This window comes from Eschrichtius robustus, chromosome 19, assembly GCF_028021215.1.
Source record: "Eschrichtius robustus isolate mEscRob2 chromosome 19, mEscRob2.pri, whole genome shotgun sequence".
NCBI classification, from domain to species: Eukaryota; Metazoa; Chordata; class Mammalia; order Artiodactyla; family Eschrichtiidae; genus Eschrichtius; species Eschrichtius robustus.
This window is the reverse complement of record NC_090842.1, coordinates 64,799,998-64,825,986: the sequence shown is the minus strand read 5'-3', so window position 1 is coordinate 64,825,986 and position 25,989 is coordinate 64,799,998. Positions and strand designations below refer to the sequence as shown.

At 41.0% G+C, this 25,989-nt stretch overlaps 1 protein-coding gene across 1 annotated transcript; it reads left to right on the top strand.

Moving 5' to 3' along the window:
• Positions 1–819: 819 nt before the first annotated feature.
• Positions 820–20,024, top strand: LOC137752970 (zinc finger protein 677-like). Its single transcript, XM_068527886.1, has 5 exons — positions 820–967; positions 4,652–4,821; positions 5,136–5,227; positions 8,185–8,350; positions 15,267–20,024. Exons 3-5 carry the CDS (start codon positions 5,213–5,215, stop codon positions 17,351–17,353), a joined length of 2,268 nt encoding a protein of 755 aa, XP_068383987.1. The 5' UTR covers positions 820–967; positions 4,652–4,821; positions 5,136–5,212; the 3' UTR covers positions 17,354–20,024.
• Positions 20,025–25,989: the final 5,965 nt, after the last annotated feature.

The following is a 25,989-nucleotide window of genomic DNA, read 5'->3' as shown; positions in this document are numbered from 1 at the left end:
GCCCTTCATTTTAAATTATGTTACCCAACACCACCCGCTGGCAAAAAGCTTTGACTCAAACCATTTTCAACTTAAGAGGAAAACATCTCAGCTTGTAATTTAAGTCGTCCTCACAACTCTAATCTTTTACCTTCAACTGCTTGAAACATTAACTTAAAATAGCGAGGAAGGGACTTCCCTGGTGGCGCAGTGGTTAAGAATCCGCCTGCCAATGCAGGGCACATGGGTTTGAGCCCTGCTCCGGGAATATCCCACATGCCGCAGAGCAACTAAGCCCGTGCGCCACAACTACTGAGCCTGCGGTTCTACAGCCCGCAAGCCACAACTACTGAGCCCCCATGCCACAACTACTGAAGCCCGCACGCTCTAGAGCCCGTGCTCTGCAACAAGAAAAGCCACCGCAATGAGAAGCCCACGCACCGCAATGAAGAGTAGCCCCGCTCGCAGCAACAAAGACACAACCCAGCCAAAAATAAATAAATAAAATATTAGATTACTTTAAAAAAAAAAAGTAATACATGTCCATGATTAAAAAAAAAAAAAATAGCGAGGAAGCGGCTGGGTCCACAGGACACCAAACAGATTCAAAGAATTCAAAAGCAGAAGTTCAGGTAATGCTGGGCAGAAAACCAGCCCTCCAAAGGTCCGGGAGCGGGGCGGAGGTCCAGACCCTGCTCCCTCCAGGCCCCGCCCCACGTCGGCCCCGCCCCTGGCTTTCTGTTCAGTCCAGGCTACTGCCCACGCCCCGCCCCTCACCACACCCCACCCCTCCTCGGCCCCGCCTGCTGCACAGTCGCGCACGCGCAGTTGCCTGCAAAAACCCGGAAGCGGGGAGAGGGGCACAGTCCTCGGTTTTTCTGGTTCAACCCGGGTCTTTGGGACGCCCCCAGGCCCCCGATCCGCCACACCCGAGGTTCAGGGATTGTGACGTACGTTAAAACCCCTTCATCCGCTCGTTCCGCACCTGGTAAGTCCCGGCAGCACCGTGAGACATTCTAGGTCTCCGCCCTGGCCTTTCCGCCCTAGGTCCAGGTAGACACCGCTTGCCGCGTCGCTTTCCTGCTCAGAACCCTTCAGTGACTTCCGCAGGCTCGGATCCCCTCTCCCTCTCAGACGCGCTGTTTCAAGTCCTCACTCCGGAGGTGGATTCTCGTCCTCCCATTCGACCCTCCCCGGGCAGAGATGGCCGTGCAGACCCGGAGGCCACATCTTCTCCTTGGCCTTGGGGTCGTACAGACATCACCCCTCTCCTGACACCCTCCCCGTCTACGCGACCTCTGGAGTCGGCCCGGCCCCTCCTCTCCCTAGTCATCCACTTTGCACTCACCGCCTTGGAGATCTCTGCCCCACGCACTGGCACAGGTGACAAGCACCCGTTCGGTGACACTCTTTGTGTTTGTTCTGGACAAAACGCATCCCACTGTCTGTGCTTGTCGTGGTGTGTTTACATTCCCGAAGCCCCACTGGAAAATGCACTTCGTGGGCAAGGGACATCTTTCTCTCTCTTCCATACCTGTGAATGTACAGGGCAGGGGATGGAGCAGAGTCCGAGAGAGAGAATGAGAAAGATTGAGAGAGAAAGTAATCGTGAAAAAGAGAGGATGAAATGGAGGATGGGGCAGGTGGATGTGGTGATACAGTAAGAGCAAAAGAGTGAACCAGAGGAAGAAACCTAGATTGAAAGGCACCTCCAGAAAGACAAAGGGAAGCAAATTGGACGAGAGGGACCTTGATGGGGTAGAAGTGGGAGCAGCAAGGGGCCGGTACATCGAACTGAGAGAGCGGGGAGGGAATCAAAGAGTTCAGGCCATGGACACCAGAGACACGTGGTGCTGGGACAGAAAGAGGGGCAAGAGGTGACAGGGAGAGCAGAGGGAGAAACAGAGCAGGGAGGAAATTCCCTGGCATTAGTCCCTTCAATGCCTTCTCATTGCCCTCAGGACGAAAATCCAGACTCCACTGTACGACTTTATAGCTGGGAGCTCTGGAGGTGAGGTGACCCTCCGGAGTTGGTCCAATTCGAGGGAAGGAATAGGCTTTTCTATCCTGCACTGATCAGACATGGGACACTGGCTGTCCAATGAGGTGCCGTGATTTGGGGGCGGCAGCTCCCTGTGGCTGAGTCCAGTTTTCAAGGGGAGGCGGGGTGTTGAGCTGTGAGCCATCAGCAGCCAAACGCCTGGCTGTGAGGAAGCTCGTGTCTGGATCCTGAGGGGGTGGATTCAGGAGGTTTACTGTACATAGTAACTTCTGTGGGGTCTCTTAAGAGTGTGAAGTTCATCGACCCATAAGGGGTTAAAGGGAAAATTTTCACAGACCATTTTGGATGGGGGAATCTCATTATTACTGACCAAGCATTACTGAAGGTGTCACGTGGGTTCTGTGGGATACAGATGACATTTTGAAGGGTTTCACTGGAAGATACTGGAGTCTCGTCGGAATATGTGGATCGTTGGAGACATTACTCTTGCATTATGACATTATGGCAGTGCCTGACTTTAGGGCAAGGTCTCCAAGAAGGAATATATGGGATCCTGGGTTGGTGGGTGTCTTCCTGCCAGAACAAAAGCTACCCACGTTTGGAACGTGGTGTGGGATGCCATGGCAGAGTGTGCAGATCAGTAGCGGATTCTGTCCTGTAACATTGTGGGGTGCCCACTGGGAGCTTGTAGGAGTGTGGGGCGGGACTGGGGTCAGGTGATGGGGGTTTTCATTGGGGGGGGCTCGCTGGGGGTGGATCTCTGGGCACAAACCCGGAGGAAGCTGTAAGTCAGGACAGGACGGCATCCTTCGGCCACTGCCACTGTGTCATCAGTTTGTATCTCTGGGCAGTTATTTTGTTCAGCATATACAGATGGTGGTATTGTCCCATCTTAAAAAGAAACAGCAAAAAAGAGCCCTTTACTACATTTGCCCATCCTTAAAACAAAAAATCTTGAATTAGCTACGTTTCCCACTCAAGTAAGTGCCCTTTCTTACTCTCCGTTTCAGAACAAAATAAACAAGTAAAAAGTTGTTTATTTCACTGCTTCAATTCTTGCTTCCAATTCTCATTTGAAACCCATTCAGTCCAGCTTTCACACCCACTGTTCCACTGATACTTTGCTTATCTAAACGTATTTCTAAATCTAGTGGTATATTCTCAGTCATCATCTTGTCCTTTCAAAAACTTGTTGCACTCCGTCTTCTGGAAGCACTTTTTTCTTGGCTTTCACATCACACTGTTTTTAGAAAATAAATTTAGCTAGCTACCAGCCGTCCGTTTTAATTTTCTTCTCCGTGTTCACTTCTCAGTTTCCTGTGCCTCTTTCTCCGACCTCCCTGGTCCCTGACTGTGGGAGTATCTCTGGCCTTAGTCCTTGAATTTCTTTTCTCTGTCTGCACCCACTGTTTCTATCTCATGTCATAACTTTAAACACTGATGTCTCCTTTCACGTCTCCACCCAGACCTCTCCCCTGAAACCGCAGTCCTGTACCCAGCTTATCCAGCTGTCACCTCAGCATCTCTGCTGGGACAGCCAACTGGCATCTTCACCTTAATATGTCCAAAAATGACCCCCCCGAACCCTCCCAGATATGTTCTCTTGCCGTCCTCCACGTCTCAGTATAGGGCGACCCTGTACTTAGGTCCTGGGGCTTAGGTGAGCATCTCAGCATGTTTTAAAAATATACATTGCTTTACTCGCTAGTGTTTTAACTAATGACAAAAAAAAAAATTAAAAATAGATGTTTAGTTAAAATCGATAAGGGAATAATACATGGTTCTAAAATCTCCTGGGGTATGGGGAAAAAGGTTTGAAGACCACAGCCCTTTCTTATCTGCTTTCTTTAATACCCTTTAAAATATATATATATATATATATAATTGAAGTATAGTTGATTTACAATGTTGTGTTAGTTTCAGGTGTACAGCACAGTGATTCAGTTGTATATTATATCCATATTATATATATTCTTTTTCAGATTGTTTTCCCTTATAGATTATTACAGGATATTGAGTATAGTTTCCTGTGCTATACAGTAGGTCCTTGTTGGTTATCTGTTTGATATATAGTAGTGTGTATATGTTAATCCCAACCTCCTAATTTATCCCTCACCCCTCTCCCCTTCGGTAGTCATAAATTTGTTTTCTGTGTCTGTGGGTCTATTTCTGTTTTGCAAATAAGTTCATTTGTACCTCTAATACCCTTCTGATCTTTTCTCCTACTTGTCCCCTCCTCACTCACTCTACTGAAGCCGCACAGGCCTGTTGGCCCTTTCCGGGACCAGGACACTACCACTTCAGGGCCTTCCCATGGTGTCCCTCTGCCTAGAAGCCTCTGACCCTTCACTTGCAGGTGGCAAAATCCCTTCTTTCCTCAGGTCTTTGTTCTGCTATCACCTCTCACTGGCACCTTCTCTGGCTTCTCCCTCCTCCCCCGCCCCCCTAATCACATTCCAGCGACTCCCTCACCCCTACTTCCGGTGTATATCGCCTGCTCTGCATGTTTCTCTGCTGCTTCCCTTCCCCGTCCCCTTCTCCTGGCTGGATGCGCATGACAGCAAGTCCCCAGGAGACAGCAGAGCCACAAGGTGGGAGGCGGGCTGGGCTTGCCTCCTCTGAGCGGTGCTGAACTCTGGCGTCACAGTAGATTGCTGCGGCATTTTGCAGATACATCTTTTGTGCCTCCTGACCAGAGATTCCCCTTCAAAGAGTCATGTGGAATGCAACCTCCATAATGTTTAAAGTGCCTCCGGTGATTCCGACCTGTATCCAGCTTTGAGCACCAAGGCTCTGGGTCCTCCATGTATGAAGCTGAGATCAGCCCATGATCCAGAGAGGTGAGGGGGCTCTGTTCTGAGTGGAGTTTGATCAGGGCTGCTCTGTGACCAAGGGGAGGGTCGGTCCAGCCCCGAGCCCCCCTGCTACAGCATACGTGGGGGCTTCAGGAGGGGAGCGAGATCTGAAGAAAAGGGTGGGAAAACTCACCTCTTGGTCTCTGTGTGGCAGTTTCCTGTCCTGAGCCCCTCCTGGGACAGTGGGCAGCAGGGGACTGTCTGTTCCACATGCTGAGGGCTTCCCTGTGTGTGTGGTGGTGACTCAGGAAGGGGCTGTGTTGATTCTGAGCATTAAACAGCCTATTCTTGACACTCAGGATTGACTTCTCAAGACTGATCTTTGCCTGAGGAAGAAATCTGGAAGACGAGGAAGAGGAAAGAACAGGAGTCAGGAATGGCTCTTTCTCAGGTAAAGTCATATTCTCAGTTGATTGTTTTGTCTGTCCTTCCTGAAATGCCCTTTTTTGGACTCACTAATCTTATCTGACTCTGAAGTGTCCTGCCTGACACCTGTACCGTCACAGTCACCCGGGTCCTTCCCTCAGGGCCTGTCATCTCCACTTAGATCCCATCTCCCCATGACCCAGTGACCTGGAACTTGTGAAGAGGCTCCGCTGGGTGTAGTCCTGGGCAGGGCTTCACACCCATGGACTGGAGACAGGGTGTCAGTGCCATTGGGTGGCAGGGATTGCTTAGCGGCCCATCTAGATGCATTGTCTGCTCTCTGTCAACCAGGATAAAGAAGCTGCACTATATTTATATATATATATATATATATATATATATATATATATATATATATATATATATATAGTGCTCAAACTTCCAACAAAGCAGCAGCTTAGGTACTAGGATGTAAAGCATCCCCTTCCCTATCTCCATGCCTCATGTCTCAGTGGGGAACCACTGTTGCAGGTTTTGTGGCAAGACTCAGCTCAGATCTTGTAAGACTGCATTTCACATCATTATGCAATTTTAGGAAAAATTCTTCATTGAATGTTTGTTGTAATATTTTATTCTGCAAATTTTAAAAACACACACAGTATGTGTCTAGAAGTGGTTTTCACATTAGTAAACACAGATGCAGCTTGATCTTCATTGGAACTTTCTCTTAATGAAGACTCATGGGACCTTTACAATTTCTTGCTGACATAAAGAACGTGTCAGTGGCTGCCTTGGAGCAGGCTGACTTCTCTGCAGATGTCTGACGATTTCTCTGGGCAACCTGACATATGACTACTACTGGGTCAAGAATGGTGCATTTCATATTTTGATAGATTTTGTCAGTTGTCCTCCCCTAAAGCTGCAAAGTGTCCCTCCCCGCCACCAACATGTGAGATTTTCCTCAATGTAAGCAAAACTTGATACTGTATTCTTTTTGTATTTTGAAAATTTGGGGGAAAATGACAATCCTTTGTATTTCCATTTCCAACTACTTGTGAGTCAAGTTCATTCTTTTATGGAAATAAAACATGGATTTTCATACTTTTGCTCAGTTTTCTTTTGATATATTTTTAAAAGCGATTTTATATTTTGTAGTTTAATTCTTTACACATGCCCTGGTATCCTTCTTAGTTTAGCGTTTCTTTGCAGTGAAACATAAATCTTTCCTTCTTGCCCTCTGCTTTCTGATCTTGCTTGAGAAGGCCTCACCTCGCATAATGTTAAAATACTGTGTTCCGTGTAGTCCTAATCGTCCCTGTTTATGTCTTTAATTTGGATTTAACTAAATCTCTAATTGGGCTTTTTTGTGTATATCTTGCAGCTATTTTATTTCATTCATTTTAGTTTCAGATATTACCCACACTTGTGCATATCCCCCCCCCCACACACACATTCACGCATGTCAATAGGTTCCCATGTAATTTGGCAAGGCCCACCATTTTGTTTTTCTCTTCAAAATTTTCTCTCTCCTAAATACAATGCAGACTTTTTATTTGAAATCCCACATTCCTTTTGCCTTTGAATTGCTCTGAATTTCTAAATCCCTGAGGTCTTTACGCCACCACATCTTCCAGCGAAAAGTAGGTTTTCTGGTCTTGGATCGCGTCTTTGTTATATCCTTCAGTAAAGTTTTTAAAATTTCCTCACATATGTCTTCTGAATAGGTGTCACAGTGAAATCGCTAATGGGAATTTGCTTCTCCCTCTTCTGGTCCCGGCTTAGGCGTCCTGCGCAGTGGGGAATGGCAGGAGCCTGCTGGCCCACTTGCCGCAGCCTTACCTTTAGTGGAAATGCCTCCACTGCTTCCAATGATTGTGATGCTTGGTGAAATAGTTTTGCTTAATGACAGTTCCTTTAATTTCCTATTTGGCATAATTTTGGGGGTGGGTAGTTTACCATATCCACTTTTTAAAAAATTTATTGAAGTATAGTTGATTTACAATGTTGTGTTAATTTCTGCTGTACAGCAAAGTGACTCAATTATACATATATATATTCTTTTCCATTCTGGTTTATCACAGGATATTGAATATAGTTCCCTGTGCTATACAGTAGGACCTTGTTGCTTATCCCTACTTGGCATCATTTTATTTATTTGTTTATTTTTTTGGCTGCATTGGGTCTTCTTTGCGGCACACGGGCTTTCTCTAGTTGCAGTGAGTGAGGGCTATTCTTTGATGCGGTGCATGGGCTTCTCATTGTGGTGGCTTCTCTTGTTGCGGCACGTGGGCTCAGTAGTTGTGGCACATGGGCTTCGTTGCTCCATGGCATGTGGGATCTTCCCGGACCAGGGCTTGAACCCATGTCCCCTGCATTGGCAGGCAGATTCTTAACCACTGCGCCACCAGGGAAGCCCGGCATAATTTTAATCATCCAGTATTTCTTCAAAGGTCTACTGCCGTGATAAACATTTTTTCTATTTAATCTGCTAAATTAACCTACAACATTAGTAAATTTCCTCATCTTGAATCACTTTTTTTTTTTTATTAGTGGAATAAACTCCACTTGACTTTTCTTGGTGGCTGAATATCTGAGTTAAATGGATAGACCTGTATTTATGTTTTTGCATGTATGTGGACTCTGTCATGCTTGAAGATACCACTCATACTCTAGCTCATCCAGGTACTGAATATCACTTAGTGTGTAGAACATAATATGTATCTCCTCCACATAAACAATCCTGTGTTGAATAATTTCATTTGTATATTTCTTCCATTGTCCTCAAAATGGGAAATCTACAGTGATTCAGTGGATCTGATATCCTCTGCTGGAAAAATATAATAAAATTAGGGACATATAAATTACTCAAAATGATCTGTCACTTCAACTGAATCAATCCTTACACCTCTTTCCTACTCACATTTTGTGTGAAGCCAAGAACTCTCCCCATGGTCTCTTAGTGAAGCATGTTTTTTATTTCAGGCACTGTTGACATTCAGGGATGTGGCCATAGAATTCTCTCAGGAGGAGTGGGAATGCCTGGACCCTGCTCAGAGGGCATTGTACAGGGACGTGATGTTGGAGACCTACAGGAACCTGATCTCCCTGGGTGAGGATAACGTCCCTCCAGAAGTTGGCATCTGCCCTAGTGAGTCTCTTGAGAACCCCTGCCTTGCTTGACTGAGATTGAAGCTGTGTTGACTATGAAATGAAACGCAGGATAATGCAGCATCTGGAGTTTAACCTTCCCCTCTCTTTAGATGGTCACACACTTCAGATTAGTATTGGCTCCAGAAGATGAGTAAAAACAAAATCTTATGGCAAACTTTAAAAAATTTCCAATTCTGGATCCACTCTTATCCCTGTAGTTTTCATTCAGTAGTTCTTGGAAGACAACTAGGTTATCTTTTTAAAAGATGCTCCTTAAGCATTCAGAATGAGACAGTGAGTGAACAGATTTGTGAAATATTTTTTTAGACACATCTGTAATGTCCTCTCAAAAGAACAAAGGGCTAGAATTGTATTCTGGAAAAGCCACAGCACGTTATGTTCCTCTCTTATAAGCAGAAAACTCTTTTTCTGACCTGAATATTATTTAAATTTTGGAGCAAGGGAGAAAGCCCCAGAATGTGGAGAACAAAATGAAAGAAGTGAAAAAAGTAAGTGGGTGGGAAGGTATCAAAGGTGTGAACATCGGTAAGAGCTCAGAAGGGCAAAGAGGAAGCCACACCATTAATAGTGTTTGGGAAAGTCCCTGTAAGTGGGAAAGTTCTATGGGAAAACAAATGTTTACTTCTTGTGAGCTCTCAAAGGAAATTTTTCTTCCCTTTCACTTTTTGCTTTCTTCTTCAGACATGTAAAATTCTTCCTTCCAGCCTCCAGGGTTGCTCCAGCTCATGCAAAGACCAAGGCAAAATTTTGATCATGACCTATGACACTCTTTGTGGGGCACTGGGAGGGCTGGTTATAAGAGGTCCTCTTTCTTCTTTGGTCTCATTCTATACCCAGTTTTCAGTCCACACAGATCAGAGCTGAAGCCTCCCCAGTCCTGGCCCCAGTTCTTCTCCAGGTTCTATTCCCATTTCAATACTTGGGAGACCTTCTCACGGGATGGGAAAACATTGCCATCTGGGGCCCCAGGAGAGTGCATGGGGCTATCTCAAGTCCTCTCTGCCTCTTTCGGACCCCCAGCCATTTCTTCAGTTCTGCTTTTGCCACACATCAAGAAGTATGTGTGACAGAAGTGGTGTGGGTCTTTTGATCCAGCAGTAAAATTGCTTTTACTCAGCGGGAGTATATGCAGTACCATACCATACCTTAAGTTCTGGTGTGTTGTGCTTTTGTTTCTTTCTTAGAGTATTTTCTAATTTCCCTTATGAGATCACCTCTGACCCATTGGTTGTTTTAAGAGTGTTTTAAAATTTCCATATATTGTGAGCTTTCCAGTTTCCCTTAAGTTAATCATTTCTATTTTCATTCTACTGTGGTCGGAGAAAATATTTTGTATGATTTCGGTCTTTTTCAACTTATTGAGATTTGCTTTATGGTTTAATATATGGTCTATCCTAGAGAATATTCCATGTGCACCTAGAGAAGAATGTGTATTTTGCTTTTACTGGGTGGAGTGTTCTATATATGTCTGTGAGAGCTAGTTGGTTTATAGTCTTGCCCAAATCCTCTTTGTCCTTACTGAACTTCTGCCTGGCTGTACTCTCTATTAAAAGGGGGAAATGGAAGTCTCCAAATGTTATTCTAGAACTGTTTTTATTTCTTCCTTAAATTCTCTCGGTGTTTGCTTCATATATTTGGGGGCCCTCTTGTTTAGGTGTGTATATGTTCATATTTGTTGTAATTCCTTGATGAGTTATCCTTTTTTAATAAATAAATTAAATAAATAATTTTTATTTAATTTTTTATAAAAAAATTTATAAAAATATAAATTTTATAAAAAAAATTTAAAAAAATAAATAATTTTTTTTGTCTCATAAAAATTTTTGACTTAAAGTTTATTTTGTCTGATAATAGTATAGCACTCCAGGTCTCTTTTGGTTACTATTTGCATGGAATTTGTATTAGTTTGCTAGGGCTGCCATAACAAAGTACCGCAGCCTGGGTGGCTTAAACATCAGAAATGTATTTTCTCACAGTTTTGGAAGCTAGAAATCTGAGATCAGGTTGTCAGCAGAATTGTGTTATCCCAGGTTATGCTCTTTAGCTTGTGGCTGGCTGTCTTTTCCTACCCGTGTCTTCACATGGTCTTCCCTCTGTGTGTGTCTGTGTCATAATCTCCTCTTCTTAAAAGGACACCAGTCATTGGATTAGAGCCCACTCCATTGACCTCATTTAACCTTAATTACTCCTTTAAAAGCCCTATCTTCAAGTACAGTCATATTTTGAGGTATTTGATGTTAGGACCACAATTTTGGGGGGAATACAATTCACCCCATAATTTTGGGGGGGCCACAATTCACCCCATAACAGATTCATTTGCTGTTCTTTCATTTCTAACCTATTTGCATCTTTGTATCTAAAGTGAGTCTCCTACATATAGAATATAGGCATACCCTGGAGATATTGTGGATTTGGTTCTAGACCACTGCCATAAAACAAATATCACAATAAAGTGAGCCACAAATTTTTTTGTTTCCTGGTGCATGTGAAAGTTACATTTGCATTATATGGTAGTCTATTAAGTGTACAATAGCAATATGTCTAAAAAAAATGTACATACCTTAATTAAAAAATACTTTAGGGAATTCCCTGGTGGTCCAGTGATTAGGACTCTGCGATTCCACTGCAGGGGGGCACAGGTTCAATTCCTGGTCAGGGGACTAAGATCCTGCATGCTGTGTGGCAGGGCCAAAAAAAAAAAAAAAAAAAAATTTATTGCTAAAAAACGCTAATGATCATCTGAGCCTTCAGTGAATCATAATCCTTTTGCTGGTGGAGGGTCTTGCCTGGATGTTTGGTGGCTGTTGACTGATCAGGGTGGTGGTTGCTAAAGGTTGGGTGGCTGTAGCAATTTTTTTCTTTTTTCAAAATTTTATTTATTTATTTATTTATTTATTTATTTATTTATTTATTTATTTATTTATTTATTTTTGTCTGCGTTGGGTCTTTGTTGCTGCATGCGGGCTTTCTCTAGTTGCGGCGAGCGGGGGCTACTCTTCGTTGAGGTGCGCGGGCTTCTCATTGCAGTGGCTTCTCTTGTTGCGGAGCAAGGGCTCTAGGCGTGCGGGCTTCAGTAGTTGTGGCACGCAGGCTCAGTAGTTGTGGCATACAGGCTTAGCTGCTCCGCGGCATGTGGGATCTTCCCGGACCAGGTCTCAAACCCGTGTCCCCTGCACTGGCAGGCGGATTCTTAACCACTGCATCTCTAGGGAAGCCCTTCTTTTCTTTTTCTAAACATTTTTATTGGAGTATAGTTGATGCAGTTTCTTAGAATAAGACAACTAAGAAGTTTGCCTCATCGGCTGACTCTTCCTTTCATGTAGCAAGCAATGTTGTTTGGTAACATTTTACCCACAGTCGAACTTCTTTCAGAATTGGAGTCAGTCCTCTCAAACCCTGCGGCTGCTTTATCAACTAAGTTTATGTAATATTCTAAATCCTTTATTTAACATTTCAGCGGTCTCCACAGCATCTTCACCAGGAATAAATTCCATCTCAAGAAACCACTTTCTTTGCTCATCCATAAGAAGCAACTCCTCATCTGTTAAAGTTTTATCATGAGATTGCAGCAATTCAGTCACATCTTCAGGCTCCATTTCTGGTTCTCTTGCTATTTTCGCCACATCTGTAGTTACTTCCACTGAAGTCTTGAACCACTCAAAGTCATCCATGAGGGTTGGAATCAACTTCTCCCAAACTCTTGTAAATGTTGATATTTTGGCCTCTTCCCATGAATCATGAATGTTCTTAATGGCATTTAGTATGGTGGCTCCTTTCCAGAAGGTTTTCAGTTTAATTTGCCCAGCTCCATCAGAGGAGTCACTGTCTATGGCAGCTATAGCCTCACAAAATGTATTTCCTGAATAATAAGACTTGAAAGTTGAAATTACTCCTTAATCCACGGGCTGCAAAATGGATGTTGTGTTAGCAGTCATGAAAACAACATTAATTTTGTACATCTCCATCAGAGCTCTTGGGTGACCAGGTGCATTGTCTGTGAGCAGTAATATTTTGAAAAGAATCTTTTTTTCTGAGCAGTAGGTCTTAGTACTGGGCTTAAAATATTCAGTAAACCATGTTGTAAACAGATGTGCTGTCATCCAGGCTTTGTTGGTCCATTTATAGAGCACAGGCAGAGAAGATTTAACATAATTCTTTAGGGCCCTAGGATTTGGGGAATGGTAAGTGAGCATTGGCTTCAACTTAAAATCACCAGCTGTATTAGATCCTAACAAGAGAGTCAGCCTCTCCTTTGAAGCTTTGAAGCCAGGCATTGACTTCTCCTCTCTAGTTATGAAAGTGCTAAATGGCATCTTCTTCCAATATAAGGTTGTTTTATCTACATTGAAAATTTGTTTAGTGTAGCCACCTTCATTAATTATCTTAGCTAGATCGTCTCGATAACTCGCTGCAGCTTCTACATCAGCACGTGCTGCTTCACCTTGCACTTTTATGCTATGGAGATGGCTTCTTTCCTAAAACTTCATGAACCAACCTCTGTTAGCGTCAGACTTTTCTTCTGCAGCTTCCTCACTTCTTTCAGCCTTCTTAGAAGAGAGTTAGGGACTTGCCCTGGATTAGACTTTGGCTTAAGGGAATGTTGTGGCTGGTTTGGTCTTCTATCCAGACCATTAAAACTTTCGGCACATCAGCAATATGGCTATTTTGCTTTCTTATCATTCATGTGTTCACTGGAGTAGCACTTTTAATTTCCTTCAAGAACTTTTCCTTTGTGTTTACAGCTTGGCTGTTTGGTGCAAGAGGCTTAGCTTTTGGCCTGTTTCAGCTTTCAATATGCCTTCTTCACTAAACTTAGTTGTTTCTAGCTTTTGATTTAAATTTAGAGATGTGTGACTTTTCCTTTCACTTGAACACTTGACCTAATTTCAATATTGCTATGTGTCAGAGAATAGGGAGGCTGAGAGAGAGAGAGATGGGGGAATAGCCAGTCAGTGGAGCAATCAGAACACAACTCATTTACTGATTTAAGTTAGCTGTCTATATGGGGTGCAGTTCGTGGTACCTCAAAACAATTACAGTAATAACATCAAAGATCACTGATCACAGGTCACCAAAATGAATATAATAATAATGAAAAAGTCTGAGATACTGCAAGAATCACCAAAATGTGACACAGAGACACAAAGTGAGCAAATGCTGTTGGAAAAATGGTGCCAGCATATTTGCTCAACACAGGGTTGCCAGAAACCTTCAATTTGTAAAAAATGCAATATCTGTGAAGCGCAATAAAGAGAAGTGCAATAAAGGGAAGTATGCCTGTATAGTTGGATCCTATTTTTTTAATCCCTGCTGCAAACCTCTACCCTTTAATTGGAGTTTAATCCATTTACATTTACTGTAATTAGTGATAAAGGAGGACCTCTGTCACTAGCTGTTTGTTTTCCATGTGTCTTATATCTTTTCTCCTCAAGTCTTCCATTACTGCCTTCTTTGTGTTAGATAGGTATTTCCTAATGTACAATTTTGATTCCTTCCTGTTTCCTTTACTATACAGTTGGCCCTTGGATGATGTGGGGGTTTGCGGTACTGACCCTCCACACAGTTGAAAACTGATTATAATTTATAGTCAGTCCTCCGTATATGCAATTCTTCTGTATATATGATTTCTTCTTATCTGTGGTTCTGTATCTTATCTGTGTTTATTTTGGGTTTTTTTTTGTTTGTTTTTTGGTTTTTTTGGCCATGCTGCACGGCTGTGGGATCTCAGTCCCTGACCAGGGATTGAACCTGGGGGCCACAGCAGTGAAAGCTCCGAATCCTAACCACTATAACCTGGCTTTTCAATGTGTCTGCTCTTTGCCCCAACTTTAATCTCTTGCCCCAAGTGTCAGCAGCTAATACATTTCCCTTTATATATGGTTGTTTTTTCTTTTTCCTTTTTATTTGGCCATGCCATGCAGCATGTGGGATCTTAGTCCAACCAGGGATCAAACCCATGCCCCCTGCATTGGGAGCACAGAGTCTTAACCACTGGACCACCAGGGAAGTCCCTAAATATGTTTGATAAGTGCTCCCTGCATAGCATCTCTGCCCTGGGAGAGTTTTGAGTTATGCAACATTTTCCAATTCTCATATTATGTGTTCCTTTGAATATAAGTCCTTTTTCTTGTTCTTAAGGGAGAAATCATTAGATTTCCACAGTCTGTAATTTTGTGTAATTGTGGTTACTTACTATTTACCTGTTGGTTTTATCTTGGTTTATTAAAATTTTTTATTTATTAATTTGTCATTTACAGATTATGGATTTCAGTATCTAGCATAGAGTATGACTGCAGTTCACCAACTGTTAATGTTGTATAATGCCTATTCTGCTTGAATATAGATAGTTTTAGAGTAGATATTCAGAATATTTTGTCACACCAATGATATTTTATTAAATTCTTCCTGATTTTGCTATTACCTTTTTAGTTTTTCAATTTGTAATTTTCATGTATTTATCTTAATCATTATGTTTTTTTGGATTATTTATCATTACTTCATATGGTGCTATCCATTAGCACTTATTTGCATGCAATAATTTACGTAGTAAATCTGCATTTGTATAATACCTGTTTCTCTTCAAATATGAGACAACCATTTGTCTACTGCCAATTGGTGTGTTCTTTGGTGTGGTAGTCAAAGAATACACTTTCATAGATTATGTAAGTTTACATAGTGTGAGTGATTTGGTTTTAGTGTGTTTGAAAGTAGGCTTCACTTAAAATAATTTAAAATGCATGTATATTTTATTAAAGGATTCTATTTACTTTCTATTCTTAAAGATTTATAGAGTTTGGTTAAGAAGTTTTTCATCTCTTCAATGTAAGTATTACTTTTAGTGTAATATTCATCTTCCAACTCTACTTAATATGAAGACTATGGTTATCTTTCAGATATCTCCATTAGTTTTATGACCAAGGAATTACTAAAGAAGAAAAACATTAATAACAGAGAATTATACCAACCAGTGGTCTTGGGAAGACATGGAAGCCATGGTATTGAGGATTTTGACTTCAGCAAAGTCTGGGGAACTGTGTATGAATTTGAGAATAAGTGTGGATGTGAAGAAAGAAATTCCAAAGGAGAGCTTATGACAGATAACATAAATCACACTGGTAGAAAAGATAAACAATACAGCAAATCCTGGATTAACTTACCTTTAAAACAAAGTGTTCCTTTAAGAAAAAGTGCATGTCAATATTTAAAAAATAGGAAGTCATTTATAAAGAATTTGTTAAAAATTAAAAATAACATAGTTTATGCAGGAAACAAGTATACAGAACATTTTGAAAATAGAACTGGATTAAGCTTTCAGTCATATCTGGCTGAATTGCAGAAATTTCAAACTGAAGAGAAAATTTATGAATGTAATCAAGTTGAGAAGTCTGTCAAAACTTGTTCCTCAATTTCATCACTTCAAAGATTTCCTCCTAGTGTCAAAACCAACATTTGTAACACATATGGAAAGGTTTCTTCCTTCATTCCTATTTATCCTTCATTGCTTACACAGCAACAGAAAACAAACATTAGAGAAAAATTATACAAATGTAATGAATGTGGAAAGACTTTTATCCATCATTCAGTCCTTACTAGTCATCAGAGAATTCATTCTGAGCAGAGACCTTACAAATGTAATGAGTGTAGTAAAGCCTTTAAACAGTTCTCAAACCTCACAAGACATCAGAGAATCCACACTGGAGAGAAACCATATAAATGTAATATATGTGACAAGGTCTTTAATCAGAATTCCCACCTTACAAATCATTGGAGAATTCATACTGGAGAGAAACCACACAAGTGTAATGAATGTGGTAAGGCTTTTATCAAATGTTCAGACCTTTGGCGTCATGAGAGAATTCATACTGGAGAGAAACCTTATAAATGTAACGAATGTGGTAAGGGTTTTACCAAACGTTCATATCTTTGGGATCATCAGAGAATTCATACTGGAGAGAAACCATACAAATGTATTGAATGTGGCAAGGTTTTTAGGCAGTGGTCTACCCTCAGGATTCACCGAAGAATTCATACTGGTGAGAAACCTTATAAATGTAATGAATGTGGCAAAGCTTTTAAGCAGTGCTCACACCTGACTAAACATCAGAATGTACATCCTGGAGAAAAGCCACACAGATGTACTGTGTGTGGCAAGGCTTTTATCCACATTTCAAGTCTGGTAAAACATCAGAAAATTCATACTGGAGAAAAACCATACAAATGTAATGAATGTGGTAAGGCTTTCATCCAAAGTTCAAGTCTTATGGAACATCAGAGAATCCATACTGGTGAGAAACCTTATAAATGTAATGAATGTGGCAAAGCCTTCACTGTGCGTTCAAGCCTAACTAAACATAAAAGAAATCATACTGGAGAGAAACCTTACAAATGTAATGAGTGTGATAAAGCCTATACACAATTCGTACACCTTACTAGACATCAGAAAATACATACCAAAAAGAAAAATCATGAATCTAATGTACCTGATACTGCTTTTATTCAGAGCTCAAGCTTGGAGGATCATCAGAGAATTCATGGTAGAGAGAAACCTTACAAATGTAATGAATGTGGCAAATCCTTTAACTGGTGTTCACGCCTCACCCGACATCAGAGGATCCATACTGGAGAGAAACCATATAAATGTAATGTATGTAGCAAGGCCTTCAGTCAAAACTCAAACCTAACAATTCATCAGAGAATTCATACTGGAGAGAAACCTTACAAATGTAATGAATGTGGTAAAGCCTTTAAGCAGTACTCAAGCCTCACCAGACATCAGAATATACATCCTGGAGAGAAGCCACACAAATGTAATATGTGTGGTAAGGCTTTTATCAAACGTTCACACCTTTGGGGTCATGAGAGAATGCATACTGGAGAGAAGTCATACAAATGTACTGAATGTGGCAAGGCCTTTAGACAATGGTCTGACCTTAGGATTCACCAAAGAATTCATACTGGAGAGAAACCCTTAGAAATGTAATGAATGGTGTAAATCATTTAACCATTTTAAACAACGGACTATAATCAGATAACTTATACTAGGGAGACTAAGTCTCTAGTCCTAGATTAATCAATTTCAGATGTTCTTCACAGTTATTAAAAGTCAAAATCATTTCAAATTTATGAAATGATGGGTATTGGTAGAGCAAGGAGATCGTTGGAAATGTACCATTTCCTCTTTTTAAAAATACTTTTATCATATGAAGTTTCTTGAAAAGGCTGTATTACTATTGATGTTTTTCAACCTGAAATTTAAAATTTATTGATGTTATGCCTTCATCACATGCTTTTATGTGTTACCATGATGGGCTCTGCTAAGGGATCATTAAGATAAAAGGGTCTACTTGTATTAGGTGGGGATCATTCATATTCATGTTTTCTGAAGGAACAGGACACTGAATTTTAACAAACAACATTGTGTTTTTGAATGAGAGCTTGGGAAATATATGTAAAACAATGATGTAAATCATAATAATTTCAGATCCTCTTCTACAGATTTGTTGGTACAACAGAGGACCCACTGGATTACCAGTGCTCTGCCCGTTGAGGGTGAAACAGAGCAGTCCTTAAGATTAAGAGACTGAGATTTTCATGAGAATAGGATGATAGGTTAATAGGGACTGCTTATGTGGTAGAAATAATGGAGAAGAAATGATGGTCCTCCTCTCTTTTCAAATAAAATAGCTGATGTCAAAGATGAGAGAGGGGCTTCCCTGGTGGCGCAGTGGTTGAGAGTCTGCCTGCCAATGCAGGGGACAAGGGTTTGAGCCCTGGTCTGGGAAGATCCCACATGCCGCGGAGCAACTAAGCCCATGAGCCACAACTACTGAGCCTGCGCATCTGGAGCCTGTGCTCCACAACGGGAGAGGCCGTGACAGTGAGAGGCCCGCGCACCGTGATGGGGAGTGGCCCCCGCTCGCCGCAACTGGAGAAAGCCCTCACACAGAAACGAAGACCCAACACAGCCAAAAATAAATAAATAAATAAATAAATAAATAAATAAAATTTTTTTTAAAATGAGAGAAAATATAGTCTTATTCTTAGTAACTAAAGAGAACAATTATCAGAAAGGAGAACTTAATCAAAACACCCAGAATGCAGTGTACATGTGTAAGATTCATGTTTAACCACTGTATCACTTTGATACCATTTTACTCAAAATGTGTCAGAGTTGTCATGTTTCATTAATACAATTTAATCATTTTAAAACTCTAAATGAATTTTTTTCTATCTTATCAAGCCTATGCCACATCACTGTGGTACTTCGTAACAAATACTAACAGTACATCTTTAGGACGTTAAGGTTGAAAGGCACCTGCAACAATTTGTTTGCATGATGGAATCAAACAACATACAATTTTATGAATATATATTCACAACATCCTTGAGTTATTCTTTCTACACTCTGCCCCTTGGGTATTTATGTGGATATGATTTAAATACCATAGCAGTACAACTTTAGACTCTGCCCTCTTTAACATTTGAAGTACTATTTGTAAATGTGCACCGTACGATTATATTTCAACGTGCCCCGTTTTTTGCCTGCATAAGACCCATGGCTTGCAATGCCTTGATTTATCAGTACACAAGGTAAAAAATAACATATTAAGCATATGAAGTGTTAGGAAGTAGAAAATTTAAGGAATAAAGATAGGAACGGTATTTTATTCTTGGAGCTCTTACTGGAGTAATTTGAAAAGATCACTGATCATAAGTTTCCCCTTAAGAATGAACAGACTTGGGACTTCCCTGGTGGTGCAGTGGTTAAGAATCCACCTGCCAATGCAGGGGACAAGGGTTTGAGCCCTGGTCCGGGAAGATCCCACATGCAGTGGAGCAACTAAGCCCATGTGCCACAACTACTGAGCCTGCACTCTAGAGCCCACGAGCCACAGCTACTGAAGCCCACGTGCCTAGAGCCTGTGCTCCGCAACAAAGAGAAGCCACCACAATGAGAAGCCAGTGCACCGCAACAAATAGTAGCCCCCACTTGCCGCTACTAGAGAAAGCCCCCACGCAGCAACGAAGACCCAACGCAGCCAAAAATAAATAAATAAAATTAATAAAATTTTTTAAAAAAGAACAAACAGACTAACTTAAGGAGGAAAGGTTTATTTTGTTTTATTTATAGGCCAACTAGGAACTGAACATATGGACCCCACCCCCTCAAAAATAGTTAATTGCACTTTTGGATATCCCACAGATATAAGATGGACCCTCCAAAAGTTAATACAGAAATCTCTTGTAAAATGGAGTCGGGAGGCCAGAAGGGGGAGCTCTCATGTCCTCCCACTTGACATCAACTGCAAAGCCAATAGGAAGAGAAGTTTCTTCCATCCACCTGGAGAAACGTTACTACTTTACTACCCAGCAGGAGGAAGGAATCATTAATCCTTGCCCAGCAACAGCCCAGCCAATGAGAAACTGTCACAACTCAGCCAATGGGAAGCCTTTACACTTTGAACTTCCAGTTTCCTTTAATGGAATTTTTTTTTTTTTTTATGACAGCCCTTCACAAGTTCCCCTTCTCTTCTATGAAAAAGTTTCTCTCCTTTATTTCTCCAGACTTGCCTGTGGTCTGCCATAGATTGCATGTCCCGAATTGCACTTCTTTGCTGTTTCTGAATAAACCCACTTTGCTTGTAAAATAACTGGCTGTTTTATTGTTTTAGGTCAACAACTAGAACCCAAAATCTGGTTTAGATGTCAAGACTGGTAATGCTAGACACCAAATGAGGATGAAAATGTTTTAAACATAATTAGACTTTTTGGATACAGCAGTGCAGGCTTCCCAAGTTGGCACAAAATGGCTTGAGAGAGCAAGGAGAGGAGACCTGTTTTAGGTTTATGTAGAGTTTATGAGTCCTGCAAGAGGTCTGATTTTCCTGGGGGCACCAAACAAAGGGGCACCTTGGCTTATAAGCTTCCCCATTGTAGAGGATAGGGAGGACACAATAAATATGTGCTTTTTTTTTTTTTTTGGTATGTCAGTTGTACCTCAATAAGCTGTACTAAAAATGGGGAGAGGGGTTGAGGCTTAAAAGCTGTCTATGGTCAGTCTCATTCCACCGTGAGGGATTTGTGAAGTAGCCGGCAATCTGCAACCTGGAAGAGGACGCTCACCAGAATCAGACCACGCTGACAGAATAATCTTGAACTTTCAGCCTCCAGAACTGAGATCAGTCAAGATGGTGGAGTAGAAAAACCTTGAGCTCACCTCATCTCATGGGCACACCAAAGTCACAACTATTTACAGAACGACCATTGATGAAAAAGACCAGAACCAGCCAGAAAAGACCACTAAAGACATAAAGAAGGAACTATAACAAGATGGCTAGGAGGGGCAGAGTCGTGGTATAGTCAAGTCTCAGAGCATTTGGCTTAGAAAGCCAGTGGGGCTTTCAGGAGTCCCAGAAGGCTGGGGGAAACAGAGACTTCACTCTTAAATGGCACACACAAATTATCACATACTCCGGGACCCAGGGCAAAAGCAGTAATTTGACAGGAGTTTGGGTCAGACCTACATGCTGATCTTGGAGAGTCTCCTGGAGAGACAGGAGGCAACTGCAGCGCACCCTGTGGACATAGACACTGGCAGCAGCCACTCTTGGAAGCTCCTTCTACTATGTGGACAGTGGTGCTGGCAAGTGCCATTGTAGAATCCTCCCTCTAGCTTATTAGCCCCAAGACCCTGCCCTGCCCTGGTGCAACAGCCTGTAGGTACCAGTGCTGGGACACCTCAAGCCAAGAAACTAACTGGGCAGAGACACTGCCCCACCTATCAGCAGATAAGCTGCCTCAAGACCCCCTGAGCTCACATCCACCTCTGGACATGGCCCTGCCCACCAGAGGACCCAGGATCTAGCTCCACCCACCAGTGGGCAGGCATCAGCTCCAGAATCCTCTGGGCCCTGACCCTGTGCTCTAGGAAGTCTGCTGTAGTCTCCGGACCAGCCTCATTCACCAGGGAGCAGACACCAGATATAGGAAAACCATAGTCCTGCAACCTAAGGACCCAGCCTTCTCAACAGGAGGCCAATTGTAAATATATATGCACCCAACTTAGGAGCACCTAAATACATAAAGCAAATATTAACAGATATAAAGGGAGAAATAGACAGTAACAATAACAGTAGGGGACGTTAACACCCCAGTTAGATCAATGGACAGAAAATCAATAAGGAAACACTGGCCTTAAATGACACATTACACTAGATGGACTCTATATATATATACACACACACACATAACATTCTATCCAAAAGGAGCAGAATACACATTCTTTTCAAGTGCACATGGAACATTCTCCAGAATAGATCACATGCTAGGCCACAAAACAAGGCTTGGTAAATTTAAGAAAATTGAGATCACATCAAGCATATTTTCTGACCACAGCCCTGTGAGACTAGAAATCAACTACAAGAAAAAAACTGCAAAAAACACAAACACGTGGAGGCTAAACAATATGCTACTAAACAACCAATGGATCATTGAAGCAATTAAAGAGGAAACCAGAAAAATACCTGGAGACAAATGAAAACAAAAACATGATGATCCAAAACCTATGGGACACAGCAAAAGCAGTTCTAAGAGGGAAGTTTATAGCAGTACAAGCTGACCTCAGGAAATAAAAATCTCAAATAACCTAACCTTACACCTAAAGGAACTAGAAAAAGAAGAATAAACAAAACCCAAAGTTAGTAGAAGGAAAGAAATCATAAAGATCAGAGCAGAAATAAATGAAATAGAGACCAAATAAACAATAGAAAAGATCAATGAAACTAAGAGCTGTTTCTTTGAAAAGGTAAACAAAATTGATAAACCTTTAGCCAGACTCATCAAGAAAATAAGGGAGGGGGCCAAATCAATAATATCAGAAATGAAAAAAGAAAAGTAATAACCAACACCACAGAAATACAAAAGATCATGAGGCTGCTACTAACAACTGTATGCCAATAAAATGGAAAACTGAGAAGAAATGGACAAAGTCTTAGAAATGTACAATCTCCCAAGATTGAACCAGGAAGAAATAGAAAATATGAGCAGACCAATTACCAGTAATGAACTTGAATCAGTAATTTAAAAACTCCCAATAAACAGAAGTCCAGGACCAGATGGCTTCATGGTGAATTTTATCAAACATTCAGAGAAGAGTTAACACCTATCCTTCAACTATTCCAAAAAACTGCAAGGAAATGAACACTCCCAAACTCATTCTAAGAGGCCAGCATCACCCTGATACCAAAACCAGACAAAGATATCACACACACAAAAAAAAAAAACCCAAGAAAATTAGAGGCCAATATCACTGATGAACAAAGATGCAAAAATTCTTAATAAAATATTAGCAAACTGAATCCAACAATACATTAAAAGGGCCATACACCTTGATCAAGTGGGATTTATCCCACGGATGCAAGGGTTTTTTAACATCTGCAAACCAATCAGTGTGACACACCACATTAACAGATTGAAGAATAAAAATCATATGATCATCTCAATAGATGCAGAAAAAGCTTTTGACAAGATCCAACATCCATTTATGATAAAAACTCTTCAGAAAGTGGGCATAGAGGGAACAAACCTCAACATAATAAGGGCCATATATGACAAACCCACAGCTAACATCATACTCAACAGTGAAAAGCTGAAAGCATTTCCTCTAAGATCAGGAACAAGACAAGGACGTCCACTCTCACCATTTTTATTCAACATAGTTCTGGAAGTCCTAGCCACAGGAATCAGAGAAGAAAAGAAAGAAAAGGAATCTAAATTAGAAAGGAGGAAATAAAACTGCCACTGTTTGCAAATGACATGATACTATACTTAGAAAATCCTAAAGATGCCACCAGAAAACTACTAGAGATCATCAGCGAATTTGGTAAAGTTGCAGGATACAAAATTAATATACAGAAATCTGTTGCATTTTTACACACTAACAATGAACTATCAGAAATAGAAATTAAGGAAACAATCCCATTTACCATCTCATTAAAAAGAATAAATACTACTATACATATATAAATATAAATATAAATATATATATATATATATATATTTTTTTTTTTGGGCTGTGCTGCATGGCTTGGGGGATCTTAGTTCCCTGACCAGAGAGCGAACCCAGGCCCATGGCAGTGAAAGCGTGGAGTCCTAACCACTGGACTGCCAGGGGATTCCCCAAAATACTACTATATTTAAAATAGATAATGAACAAGGACCTACTGTATAGCACAGGGAACTCTACTCAATATTCTGTAATACCTAAATAGGAAGAGAATTTGAAAAAGGAATAGTTATATGTATATGTATAACTGAATCACTTTGCTGTATATCTGAAACTAACACAACACTGTAAATCAACTATACTCCAATATAAAAAAAATTTTTTTTTAAAGAATAAAATATCTAGGAATAAACCTACCTAAGGGGTTAAAAGAGTACAGGTACTCTTAAAACTATAAGTACTCTTAAAACTATAAGTCACTGGGACTTCCCTGGTGGTCTACTGGGTTAGACTCCACGCTCCCAATGCAGGGGGCCCGGGTTTGATCCCTGGTTGGGGAGCTAGATCCTGCATGCATGCAGCAACTAAGAGCTTGCATGGCGCAACTAAGTGTCCACATGCCGCAACTATGAGCCCACATGCCACAACTAAAAGATCCCACATGCTGCAACTAAAAGATCCAATGCAGCTGGAGTAAATAAATAAATATTTTTAAAAATATCTTAAAAAAAAAACTATAAGTCACTGATGAAAGAACTTGAAGACAACACAAACAGATGGAAAGATATACCACGATTATGGATTGGAAGGATTAATATTGTTAAAATGAACATACTGCTCAATGCAATCTGCAGATTCAATGCAATCCCCATCAAAATACCAAGGACATTTTTCAGAGAACTAGAACAAATTTAAAATTTTGTATGGAAACACAAAAGACCCCAAATAGCCAAGACAATCTTGAGAAAGAAGAACAGCTCAGGAGGAATCACGCTCCCTTACTTCAGACTTTTGTACAAAGCTACAGTAATCAACAGTGTGGTACTGGCACAAAAACAGACAAAAAGATCAATGGAACAGAATAGAGAGCCCAGGAATAAACCCACACATTTATGGTCAGTTAATCTACAACATAGGAAGTAAGAATATATAATGGAGAAAAGACAGTCTCTTCAATAAATGGTGCTGGGAAATCTGGACAGCTACATGTAAAAGAACAAAATTTAGGACTTCTCTGGTGGTCCAGTGGTTAAGACCCTGTGCTTCCAATGCAGGTGGCGCAGGTTCGATACCTGGTCGGGGAACTAAGATCCCACATGCCATGTGGTGTGGCCAAAAACAAAAAACAAAACAAAACAAAAAACAAAAATGAAAATTAGAACATTTTCTAACACGATGTACAAAAAATAAACTCAAAATGGATTAAAGGGTTTCCCTGGTGGCTCAGTGGTTGAGAGTCTGCCTGCCAATGCAGGGGACATGGGTTCGAGCCCTGGTCTGGGAAGATCCCACATGCCGCGGAGCAACTGGGCCCGTGAGCCACAACTACTGAGCCTGTGCGTCTGGAGCCTGTGCTCCGCAACAAGAGAGGCTGCGACAGTGAGAGGCCCGCGCACCGCGATGAAGAGTGGCCCCCACTTGCCGCAACTAGAGAAAGCCCTCACACAGAAACGAAGACCCAACACAACCATAAATAAATAAAATAAATAAATAAATAATTAATTTTAAAAAAAAAGGATTAAAGACCTTAATGTAAGATCTGAAACCATAAAACTCCTAGAAGATAATGTAGGCAGAAAACACTTTGACATAAATTGCAGCAATAATTTTTTTTTTTTGGACCTGTCTCCTAAAGCAAAGGAAATAAAAAGAAAAATAAACAAATGAATTAAAACTTAAAATTTTTTCACAGCAAAGGAAACCATCAACAAAATGAAACGACAACCTACTGAATGGGAGAAACCATTTGGAAATGATATGTTCAATAAGGGGTTAATATCCAAAATACATAAACAGCTCATAAAACTCAACCTCAAAAAACCAAACAACCCAATTAAAAAATGGGGAGAACACCTGCATAGACATTTTTCTAAAGAGGACACACAGATGGCCAACAGGCAAGTGAAAAGGTGCTTAACATTGTTAATCATAAGAGAAATGCAAATGAAAACCACAATGAGATATCACCTCATTCTTGTCAGAATGTCTATCTTCAAAAAGAACACAAATAACGAATGTTGGCAAGGATGTGGAAAAAGGAAACCCTCATACACTGCTGTTGAAATGTAAATTGCTGCAGTCACTTTGGAAGACAGTATGGGGGTTCCTCAAAAAAACTAAAAGTAGAACTACCGTATGATTCAGCAATTCCATCCTGGCTGTATATCTGAGAAAAATGAAAACAATAATTCAAAGAGATACGTGCACCCCAATGTTCATCACAGCATTATTTACATTTGCCAAGATATGGAAGCAACCTAACGGTCCATCAACAGATGAATGGATAAAGATGGCATGGTATATGTATATAATGGAATACTACTCAGCCATAAAAAATAATGTAATTTTGCCATTTGCGACAACATGGATGGACCTGGAGGATATTATGCTAT